At 41.0% G+C, this 12,463-nt stretch overlaps 1 protein-coding gene across 1 annotated transcript; it reads left to right on the forward strand.

The window, feature by feature from the left end:
- Positions 1-85: 85 nt before the first annotated feature.
- ctns (cystinosin, lysosomal cystine transporter) lies at positions 86-11,188 on the forward strand. The gene is made up of 12 exons (XM_023843568.2): positions 86-1,447; positions 1,964-2,086; positions 2,416-2,527; positions 2,676-2,754; positions 4,360-4,447; positions 4,835-4,929; positions 6,498-6,635; positions 6,764-6,863; positions 7,269-7,388; positions 7,532-7,702; positions 8,286-8,403; positions 9,811-11,188. Exons 3-12 carry the CDS (start codon positions 2,467-2,469, stop codon positions 9,939-9,941), a joined length of 1,101 nt encoding a protein of 366 aa, XP_023699336.2. The 5' UTR covers positions 86-1,447; positions 1,964-2,086; positions 2,416-2,466; the 3' UTR covers positions 9,942-11,188.
- The last annotated feature ends 1,275 nt before the right edge of the window (positions 11,189-12,463 follow it).

The following is a 12,463-nucleotide window of genomic DNA, read 5'->3' on the forward strand; positions in this document are numbered from 1 at the left end:
TGGACATCGTGTATTATTTTTCTTTCCTTTTTTGCGTGTACACTACATGATTCATCGGCTATATATAAATACTTAGGCCTAACTAATACCCCTGTCTCACTGTCCTAAAAAAGTAAGCGTGAAAAGGATGCACATTACAATCCGTGTTGCAAAATATACTTTCTTGACGTCCAGGCAGTAAGTGAAGTACCCCTGTTTTGCGCCGCTGTTCTGCTTCATTAGTAAGTTATGGGTAATATGCGATAATATGGCATTTACTTTTGCAACTACAAACGAATAATTCTTTGGGATTAATAAAAATGCAATGCAAACACAGAGGTTATAAAATATGAGTACACTTCGTTAAGCTGATGATGCAGTTCGGCTGGATATAGCTGGTTACATTGTTGGAGGAACATGGGTTGATTATAAGGTCACTAACCAAGCATATTATAGCTTGCCTTATTTTTTAACTTAAACCACCAACCAAGTCCATTACCTAATGCTCTTAAATGCCTCTTACTTGTTTTAATAGCAATTTGATATTACATTTGAAAATCTTATTTGTGCTGCAATTTCTTGCATTTTGTTTTACACTTGCACTGCAACACAATGGCATGTTTTAGTGGCAGGAGATATAGTATATTGGTCATGTGTCTCCGTGCAACCTGCAGAGATTCAAAACTCCTTCAGATGTTTCCTAATAAACAACATGTAAACACATTTTGGCAGTAATCAAGTATTACAAGCTGAAATGCAGGTTTTATGCTGGGAACAGGCAGCGGATTACCCCTGTTTATACACAATAATATTAAACAGACAATTCAGGCCAAAAAAACACAACTTTGTGAAACTCAGAAAAAAACAAGTGTCAGCTGGTTTTACAATAATAAAAAAAAAACATTTTTACAAGGCACGTGGGATCAGCAACATGTGAGAGATCCATTTATGTGGAGGCTAGAGACGGCTGTGATACTGATCCCACCCGGTGGCACACAGGACTAGTGCTGCGTTTAGTTGACTGGTGGTTTTGCTTTCTGTGATATGAAATGTTAGTCACGTGTTCCCGGCCATTCTACTGCTGCATCAGGCTTTTCATAACAGCTATTCGTGTAGTATGGCTTATAGGAAATATGCTTGTTCTTATATGTGATAAAATATCTGATTAGTTTCTTAAACAAAGATTTGTTGGGCTGGATTTTGAACTGATCAGCAAAACTTTTTGGTCAGGTTAGTGTGTGATACACTTGCTTGCACTCCTACACAGTAGGTGGCGGTATAGACCTTGTTTTTGTTTTTTTTTTTTAAAAAGTCCATAGAAAAAGGAACTTGCCTTTATCCAGGTGTTAATTTATTCCTGTTGTGTGTTCGGAAAACATCACCCGTATACCTTACAGTCATAAATCATAAATCCGGTAATTTTAGGTATTTGATCTATTTGACCGGTTGACAACATGGTTATTTTCAAGTACGTACATATTTTAATCAGGAGATGAAATATGATGAATATGTAGGGTATTCACAGAGAGGGAGAGGGGCATCTACAGGGTTTGCAGTCGATGGTTTGTTAAATTATCTTGGTTTGAACGTAGTTTATCGTCATCTGTGCCTGGGGAAACATGATGTCAGTGTGATGTAGGAAGAACGTTGGATAAGATTACGGTGTTCATTGGCAAGTGTACAAGTCAGGATACTGTTTTCTTTTCAAGAAGCCATACCGAAAGTTTAAAGGATAAATGGTGCAGTGATAGTCGATGTAAATGCGCGTGTTTTTATTTATTCATTTGTTTTATTCTGTTTTTACCCTGTCAACTCAGTAACCGATAGAGCATAATTGTTATGTCTACAGTTTTTACAAATATTTATGAAAACTACATCACAGATGGTTGTGGTAAATTATGTTTAGCATATGGCGATAATAGCTGAGGAAGCGAGTTCACACAGAAGGAATAACCTAAATGTACGAGCTTTTCTGAACAAACAGCATCTCGAAAGGTGAAAAAAACTATACGTCACCCGCCCCGGGCACAAATCAGCTGACTTTTGTCATGTGACCTGCATGACGGACGCGGAAGAGACAACGTGAAGCCGGACAGTCTGCGGAGTGGTGAGTTTGTAAATTGTCTGGTTGTAAAAATATGTGAGTGTTGCACATGGAACGGCATGAATATGTGATTAAAATATAGGGTGCTACTGTTCAGTCGCCAACAAGGCCGCTTTTATTTTGCTAGTTATTTGTGTTTAACTCACTTCGTACCATACACGAAAGGGGAAGTATTAGCTTATTTTCATGTACTGTACTGTATTTGCATGTACAGTTATGATATATATTACGTAAAGATGTGACATGATGAAGTTAAATTCATTGTTTAATGTTTTTCTGTTACGGTGTGAAAAATGAGTAATGTTGGTTGATTTACTTTTTTTTCATACCAGGAAAGGGATTTTTCTAGCAGAAGCAGACAGGTGCCATTTTTAACACTGAGGATGTCAGCATACAGAGTTCTCCCTACTCTGGCTCTGGCATTAACAGTTCTTATGACATGTGGTGAGTTTCTAAAGTACGGTACGGTACGCGATCGCTTGCTGATCGTGGATTTTAACACACGCTTTATGGTGAAATTTGGACAGCATTACCAATGATGGGTATACAATTATCTTCAGTGTAATGCTGGTTTGGTTTCTTCTCACTATAGACGCAAATGTGACCCTGTCTGCTCCAGCAGCTGTAAGTTTAGTGGAGAATACTTCGCAAAACATCAGCTTTGAGGCAAGGTAATTCTAGAGTTTATATTGAGAAACACATTTATAACAATCCATCGTTATACGTGATTACACCTGTATGATAAATAAATTAGAATGTTTATTTTTTAAATGTACTGTAATTACAAAAGTCTGACAGGAACCTGTCATTTTTAAGAAGTCAATATATGAACATGATACTGTATACAAAGCTTTATTTGCATACCAGTTAAATGTTCTTGTTAAAAATATACTATCCAGCTTGTTATGCATCTACTGGAGGCCACAATATTATAGTATTAAGTTTTTCTATTATATCATGTTACATATATTTTGACTGCTTAATTGTCTTCAGTTGCTCAGCACAGATTCATATAATTCATATACATTTGTCGTTTTTCCCTTATACCCTTTGTATGGTAATACAAATGAATTGTTTAACCTCTATAAAGAGGGATCTCAGCCTATCAACCTGAATGAGATAATGGCTGTGAAAGTCAGACTTCAGTGGGATCAGCCTCAGAAAGAAACAATTTCCCTTTTCAGAGTCGAAGCAGATCCATCTTGTGATCTAAACTTATCATGGCCCAATGTGTCAGAACCATTCTGGATCAGATTATCACAAAGGGGCAGCTTTAAGACTATTGTTGGAGTTCTTAGAATTCAAGACAATGGGTTGTAATGTCGACCATATGTTTTTGGGAAGAGTGTTGTGGATATTTCAGTCAGATACTGCTGGGGTGCAGCATGTTTGATGGGTGACAATATGAAAAGGTTTACAAATGATCCACAACCACATGGGAAAGAAATTCAGTGATGAATATATTTAAGGTGATTTTTTTATTATTGTGTTTTAATGATTCAGGTCATTTACTCTTATGTCACACATTTGAACACATTGCTCTAGGTAAAACATATATGAACTGTAAATGGCTCATGTGTGTATAGGTTGCTGTGGTCAGTGGAATAGAAATCAGGACTGATTATGACTGTAAGTGATGCCGTCCCAAAGCAGCAGTGCTGGCTGGTTTCTTGTCTGCTATGGGTTCCTGAAAAAGACTGAAGAGTTAACGCTTCAGGAGGGTGTGTGGCAGAGCGTGCGCAACATGTGAACAGTTATGATTAGTGACCCCAGCAAAAAACATGAAATTACTGTGCAGTTTCTGTTGGAAGCTGCAAAACTGTTTTCTGAAAAATTTTACTGTAGCATTATACATACAGAAATCAGAAATGGGATCTGCTGTCTAACCTGCTGTAAATTCACTTGAAGTGAAATACTGTGAAATGTGTCGTGTTATAAATGGCAAACATCATATTGTATGCTATGATTTGTGGTACATTGATGCGGAATGTCCATAGGAGAGTCAGCTAGGGTTACCAAGATTATTAAAGGGTTTCCTACTGTGAGCTGGCTTTGTAGCTGAGACATTTGTATTATTAGTCATTTTCAGAAGAAAGTGTTGCATGATTGCATAAAGATGGTACAGCTTTTGTTTGACTCTTTGAAGTATAAATTTCTTTTTGCGTTGTATATCATTTCAGGCAGAGCTGTGTTTAGATATTTAGTATATTTTGCTATTGGAGCTGATTATTTAGCAGAACAGTGACTCATATGTTTGTTATTGCTTGTTTTTCTAGTTCTGCAGTGAACTACACTGTTGTCTTGCACTTCAATGTTACTTATTCTTCCCGAAATGTCACCAGCATTATTCTGCTCCCTGAAGAGGTAAGATGCTTTGTGCTGACGGGTTCTCTGGCATTTCTGTCCTTATTTTTGCTGAATACTGGCACTTTAATTTCCTCCCTTATTCGAAAAACATATCGGCAGGTGAATAAACGTATTTAAATTGTGTGTTTGCAGCAGCTGCTGCCTTGTGCTGTGTGTTTCCTGCAGTGAGTCTCAGGTTCAGTACAATCTTGTACTGCACAAGGATGGATGGATGGATGAATGGATGGATGGAGGGGCATTAATTTTTTTCTTGCCTTTTATTATATTTCCATATGAGTGGTGTGCTCAGTGTCCACATGAAATTTGTGATGTTTATGTGTGTGACTTCTGAGGGCCATCACGGCTTCCTTAACACTGGTTTGATTATTGAATGCTTTTTGACAGGTTCTGCTGCCTGCAGGAGCCCAATCCAGCAGCTTTGAGGTCCATGCTGAAAAAGTGGGTCAGGTAACTGCTTACCTCTGCAGTGACCTAAGAGGGTAAGTCACCACAACATGACAGCGGGCGAGTAGGATGCGGAGGAACCGGAGTCATGCTGACGGATCAGCTTTAAAGATTAATGACAATTTTAACGCCCCAGCTAGTAGGTGACAAGTAAATATATATTTTACGAGCTAAAACGTTTTGGTGTAGCTGAGATCAACCAACTACTACGAGTTCTTGTATTTGAACTAATGCTGAAGTAACTATTTGGATGAATAGCATCCAAACCTGTTAGAATCTTATAGACCTGGATCATGTCCCCCCTCAGTCTCCTTTGCTTGAGGCTGAACAGATTTAGCTCAACTAACCTTTCCTCCTATGACATTCCTTTAAGACCAGGAATCATTCTTGTGGCCCTACGCTGCACCTTTTCTAAGGCCGCTATGTCCTTTTTAAGATATGGTGACCAAACCTGTACACAATATTCTAGGTGAGGTCTCACCAAGGAATTGTATAATCTTAGCATTACCTCCCTTGACTTAAACTCCACACACCTGGAGATGTAACCCAACATTCTATTGGCCTTTTTTATTGCTTCCCCACACTGGCGAGAATGAGACATGGAAGCATCAACATACACACCAAAATCTTTCTCATAATCAGCTACCTTTATTTCAGTAGAACCCATAAAATATCAAATTCAAATTTTAAATTCTAATTCAGATTTCACATACACAATCATACATAGTACAACATGCAGTGAAATATATTTGCAGTGCCCGACCTATTAAGAATTAAATAGAATACAAAAAAATAAAATAGAAGATAAGAATGAAATGTAATAATAGAATAGAGATAAAATATAGAATATAGAGTTAAGAATAAAAAATAGAAATTGAAATTAAAACATGTACAAATAGAATAAAATGTGCAATTATTATTATCTGTGTAAAGTACAGTGTGTGTGGGGGGGGGGGGGGGGAAGGGGGGAGCAGTGATCTGAGTCCAGTCCTAGGTGGTGTTCTGGTTCAGAACCCAAACAGCCTGAGGGAAGAAGCTCCTCCTCATTCTCTCAGTGTTGGTCTTGAGGGAGCGAAGACACTTCCCTGACCTCAACAGAGAGAATAGTCCATTGTTGGGATGACAAGGGTCTTTCATTATCTTCCTGGCTTTGGTCCAGCACTGCTTGTGTATCTTTATATACTTTTATATTTCTGCTCCCTGCATGGATTACCTTACATTTATCTATGTTCAATTTCATCTGCCAGGTATCAGCCCAGTCGCTAATTAAATCAAGATCCTGTTGTAGCCTCTGTGCTACTAATTGAGTATCTGCTACACCAACCTCCTTGGTGTCGTCTGCAAATTTAACCAGTTTACTGTATGTATTGGTGTCAATATCATTAATGTAAATTAGGAACAATAATGGTCCTAAAATTGAACCCTGTGGTACCCCACTAGTAGATGAGGGTGTGACTCTGGTGAAATACATAAAGTTAATTCAAAACTTTTTGTTTTAGTCTTGTACTGCAAAGAGATTTCGGCAGATTTGCAAAGGGAAAAAGAAACTTTAAGACTTGGAACTTGTGTTTCCTTGTCCAAAAATATCTCCTGTTTGTATCAGATTTACAGCCCGGATCCGTTTCCTGGTCATACGCAGCAGGATCCTTGAGATTATCAACCAAGTGATTGGCTGGATTTACTTCCTAGCTTGGTCGATTTCATTCTACCCTCAAGTATATGAGAACTGGAAAAGAAAAAGGTTTTTCTTTATACATATACTACAGTATAAGATGTTTGTCTGTAGTTTTCCTTTATTGTCATTTCAAACTGAATACAAGTTGGCCATGAATTGATCAGTAACATTTGTTTCCCCCCCCTTTTCTGCAGTGTGGTCGGCCTGAACTTCGACTTCCTAGCCCTCAATCTGACTGGATTTATTGCTTACAGTGTCTTCAATGTGGGCCTTTTCTGGGTCCCCTATATGAAGGTAGGTTTTTAACTTGTTAGCTTTTAATTGGTAATAACAAGGTTTTATTGTTTTCTTTTTTTAAATCCTGATGTTTTTGTAGCCTAGGCATGGGAAGTGTGAGGTTTGCAAAGTAACAGAAGCTTTGTGCATATTTCATTGTACTTTATTAATTAACACAATAAGATTTCGGTGAGATCTGCTTTGACTTCAATGGCCGTATACAGTCCTGGCCTTTCAACAAAGTTTCAGTGGATGTAAAAGCATCTACTGTAGGACTGCAAGGAGGGAGAGAGAGGAGATGCGGGGAGTCTCTCTGAGGGCACAAATTCCAGGGGCTCACTTCTTCGGGGTGGGGGCACATGTTTGCAGCCCATACAGGGGATATTATGTGTGCTGATAAATGCTGGGATTTCATCTTCTCAGGAGGAGTTCCTGAAAAAGAATCCAAATGGTGTGAACCCAGTAGATTCCAATGATGTGTTTTTCAGCCTGCATGCAGTGCTGCTGACACTGGTATACATCTGTCAGTGTGTTATTTACGAGGTAAGCGGCGCTTTACGATGTGAGCAAGCAGGCATGTCGCTTCTCCTGTGATGGGGACTGACAGTTTGCCTGAAGAACCCCCTCCATCTCCCACTAATGAGGAGAAAATGGCAAAATGAAACTCTTTTGTTTTTGCCTTTTAGAGAGGTGGACAGAAGGTTTCCAAAGTGGCCATTGTTTTGCTGGTGATCGGCTGGTCGTTTGCTCTGGTTACCCTCTTCCTGGCTCTGGCCGGCACAATCACATGGCTGGAATATCTCTATTACTTCTCCTACATTAAGTTAGGTGTGACTCTGGTGAAATACATACCGCAGGTATACTTGTCTGTTGCTTGCTGTTCTATATTTTGTAGGAGGTTTAAATCGTATTGTGATTACAGGGTTGCCAGCTCTCACGCATCTGGCATGACACTCACACTTTCAGGCTCTCACGCTCACATCAGAAATCTTAGGGCAAATCTATGTTATTCCAATATAAACCTAAAATTACCTACATCAAAATCACTGGGGTAGTTTGCAAACCCTGCAGACCATTTACAAGGTAATAAACTGTAACATCCATGAAAAATTTGTGTGCAGACTTGACTCGAATTGAAAATCTCACTCCATCCAGCTGACCAAAGTTGGCAACCCTGTAATTAATGCCAAGTAAGTAATAAGTACGATATCTGGGAATTTTAATTCACGTTATTTTTATTAGCCGATGACCTTAAATGATTTACCTCCTTTGTGAGCTCACGGCGTTGTTTCTCAGCTGTGCAGAAGGTCTGATCCTCATGCCACTTAACGCCCGTAATATGCCAAGGATCATAGCCCTGCCTGGCTCTGCATGCTGCCAGTCTTCCTTTGTCTGTTCAGTTCTCACTGTCACTTCATGGTAGTCTGTCTGTTCCCCAAGGCTTACATGAACTATCAGAGAAAAAGCACTGAAGGGTGGAGCATCGGAAACGTCCTGCTTGACTTTACTGGGGGCACTTTCAGCCTCCTGCAGATGTTTCTGCAGTCCTACAATAATGGTGAGGTTCAGTACCCAACGCTGCACGTAAGGTCCTAAGGCTCAGTGTAAGATTGCCAAGTCTCATGCATTTGGCGTGACGCCCACGTGTTCAGAGTCTCATAATGTACATACCTGAGAAATCTTACAGCAAATCTGTTATTCCATTATAAACCTAAAATTAGCTACATCAAAAGTGTTTGGGGTAGTTTGCAAACCCTGCCGACTATTTAGGTAATAAAACCGTTACATATGTGTAAATGCGTTTGCATGTGTGTTGGCTACCCTGTGAATGTAGCGAAGGGATGGTGTACGATGCAGTGTACGATGCAGTGAAGGATACCATTGGTTGAGCTCACTGCACCATACTGTAACTAACATGGGACATCTACATTTGTTTATCTGGCAAATGATTTTCATCAAAGTGATTTAAAGTGAAGCTGGTAACACTAAACAGGGAGTCGGCTTAGATGCCTGTGCTGTTCGACGAAGCTGGCAGCAACTGAAGAGAAACAAGATAGTTGTGGAAGCAAGAGCTGTACAAACAGGACTTAAAACGTCATGTCAGAAATACTATAAACACATACTGTAATCACCAGAGAGAGAAACTAAGAAATCAGACTTGCCACCTTCTCCTTGATGCCCTGTGAGTCTCCTGCAGTGTGGTGGCACCTCCCTGTCACCCTCAAATGATGCATAATGTCCTGGAAATCTGTCATTATGCTATTCACTGGCTGTAAAGTTACCGAGACCCCAACCAGCACTGTGCTCGGTGGTATTTGATCTTTAATACAGTCATACCATCCAGACATCAGACCACATTATACGGTATTTTAAAAGGCGACACTATTCTGGTGAGCGCGTGGCGGGGATATTTTTGGCCAATGAACACCGTATGGGGTGTCACCGTAATACTACCCCGGCCTATCTGGCACCCCAGCTCCTGCCTGGCCTTCATCCGCCTCCCTTCTGATCAGAACCTGAAATGATTCTGTAAAGAGAGGAACTAATGGCAAACCAAATCATATTATTTAGTGTAATAGTATTCTGCCATCCATCCATCCATCCGTCCATCCTGCAGCAGCCTATCGAGAGCAGGGTCACAGGTGGTCCTGTAGCCAATCCCAGCAGCACAGGATGTAAGGCGGGAGTGCAGCCTGTGTGTCTGGGCTGAGGGAGGAGCCCGTGGTAGCAGGGCACGCCAGCCTGGCGCAGGGGGATGTTGCACACTCAGATACAGACACAGTCAAGGTGACACTCTCTTATATGTGTCTTCCGAGATCATTTTCCATGAGAATAATGGAATAATCACAGGGTAGTGCACAGAACAACTGCAGGGTCTTACATAAAGCAGATGAACCTGAGAAATCTGTTTTTTCCCCCAACTATACTTCAATAAATACTATGTTTGGTTTGTGTTTATTTGCAGATGAATGGCGGCTGATTTTTGGGGACCCGACGAAGTTTGGCTTGGGCGTATTCTCCATCTTCTTTGACGTGGTGTTCATGGTCCAACACTACTGTCTTTATCGGAAACAAGAATACCAGTTATTAGACTGATCTCCATGGGCCTCTGCGAACTGGGACCAAACTATCAACGTGAAGCAGGGCACGGACTCTCATTGTCACCAGAATATGAATGAAGCACTACAATCAGCAAATCACGTCAAATGAAATGTTGCTTAATGAATATTTTTTGGTAAAACGATGGGCATTGTTTTCTAAACACCACTTTAATTTTTTACATTAGTGACACAGGTTTGTTCCCAGTAATCTTGAATGAACTAGAAAACTCTCTTTATGAATGGTTTATTTAGCTTTTTTCCTGAAGTGTTGTCAGAAAAAATTCAGCAATATTCAAAGAAGAGTTTTAACTCGAGAGCGATTTACCAGGGACGCTAACGGCAAGCAGCTTTCGGTTGGGCTCGTTCCCGGACCTTCGTTAACCGCACTCTGTGTGACGTGAGGGCTGTTCCCGGCAGTGCAGTGCGCAGCTGGAGCGAGAGCTGCGAGGCTGCGTGTCGGGTCTGCGCACCTGCAGCTGTAACGCACGCAGTGCTGGGCGAGACGTAAGAAGGAAGAACATTTTGCAGTGTCGTGTTTTGTGATACTTTACAAAACGCACAAAAATGACAAATACTACCAAAGTGTGCCTCTGTTCATCCCCAGCGCTGTCATTTCGGCAAAGCGGCGCCAGCTGGCCTCTGCTCGCGGGCCGTCTGGTGGCACGAGGGCGGTGATCAGCTCACATGGCAGCCGCTGGCATGAAATGCAGCTCCTGGGTGCCACTCTTCCTGGCGCCGGCTCAAAAGGGTATTAATGTGTTTCCACTGCTGAGGGTGTTGTGTGATACTGTGGCAGATTGGAGGGCGTTCCAGTGCGTCTGACCCTCCCCAGCTCGAGACCCACAGACTGAAAGCTTTTAGACACAGCTGGCTGCTGTTTCCCTAACTAGTGGTTTCTGAGTATAAGGACCGGCTGTGGTGTTGGGAGGGGAGCAGGGGAATTACTGTAAATGTGACATGACATGAATACTGACTTCTGTTAAAAACATACGTTAGAAATAGCCATTGCTGTGACCTTGGCTTGTACCTCTGGGGTTGTAGTTACCTGATTCGCAGTCTGTTGATGTTGCAGCCTTTTTGCATTAACACAGATACAGCCTGAAGCGATCGCAGGAAGCACATCGAAACCCCAAGCTTCTGCTGCCATGTTATGTGTTTTCTACCTATTTTTTCAAGAACACTGCAGATGTTTTCAAAATATGCAGATTTTTTTTTGTTGAATAAAAATTTTCATTCCCTTTTCCAGAATGTCTTGGAAATTACTGTGCCAGCATCCCTGACCCCTTAAAGATGACAAAAAAAAAATCCAAACTGACAGATTTTGAAGTTTATCCAAGAAATACACGAGAACAAGTAGGCCTAACATGAGATTGTGTATTTTCTGTTATAAAAACACGAGCAGCATGTATGCAAATCCTATTGCAAAGTTTAATCTTCTGTCAGTGTTAAATTGTGTTTAGACTACCTCCAGCTTCTACGCTAATAGCTGGGGGTTAGGAAGCACAGATGCAGGGAGGAAGCTGTGCAGGTGGTGTTCATCACAGTCATTGGGGATGCCTGTGCTCCTTCATTAGCCCTGAAGGTGAGCTTGCTGCAAGGCCAGGGAGCGTGTCAGCCTTGCTGGTCCTACAACTCTTCCATCAGCCTGAAGTAGAAGAAGGTATTGCTGTGGTTGGCCTGAATGTGGCTCATGGCATCCAGCAAAGTCTGCTAGACCATTCAGGTAGACCATTCATTCATTTCTATGGGAAAATCCTAATCCCAACAATAACAACCTTAATCCCTACCCAGCACTGACCTTAACCATAAGTAACCAAACAAAATACGAGATTTTTGGCATTTTTATTTTTTTGGTTGCAGTCACTGATTTTTATAATGTGGGGAAAAAGTGATTGCCACAACATCACACTGTAGGGACATTTGGTCCCTACAATATAATATATACACACATATAATATATACATGACCAGCAACTCAGTCATATATACACACACAGTTCCATGCGGGCTGTACAGAGGATATAAACAGTGTATGGACCCCCACCCCCCTAAAAATGCCAGGTTCTTGTGAAGTAAAAAAAAAATGTGACTAAGATAAATCATTTCAAAACTTTTCCTACCTTCAATGTGACCTTTAACCTGCACGGTTCTGTGTGGGAGAGCTTACAAAGCATTGTGAATCTCATTGTAGAAAGGTGTCAGTCAGGAGAAGAGTATACAAGTTTTCCACGGCATTAGATACACCATGGAACACTGGAGACAGTCATCAAGAAGTGGAGAAAATATGGGACAACAGTGACGTTACCAAGAATTGGACGTCCCTCCAAAATTGATGAAAACTGCTCAGGGAGGCTGCTGAGAGGCCTGCAGCAACATCACAGGAGCTGCAGGGATTTCTGGCAAGTGCTTGGTGTGTTCAACATGTGACAGCAGTCTCCTGCATTCTCTATATGTCTGCACTATGGGGTCGGCTCGCAAGACGGAAGTCTTTTCTTACAAAGTTGACAAGAGATGCCCT

This window comes from Paramormyrops kingsleyae, chromosome 15, assembly GCF_048594095.1.
Source record: "Paramormyrops kingsleyae isolate MSU_618 chromosome 15, PKINGS_0.4, whole genome shotgun sequence".
Lineage (NCBI taxonomy): Eukaryota > Metazoa > Chordata > Actinopteri > Osteoglossiformes > Mormyridae > Paramormyrops > Paramormyrops kingsleyae.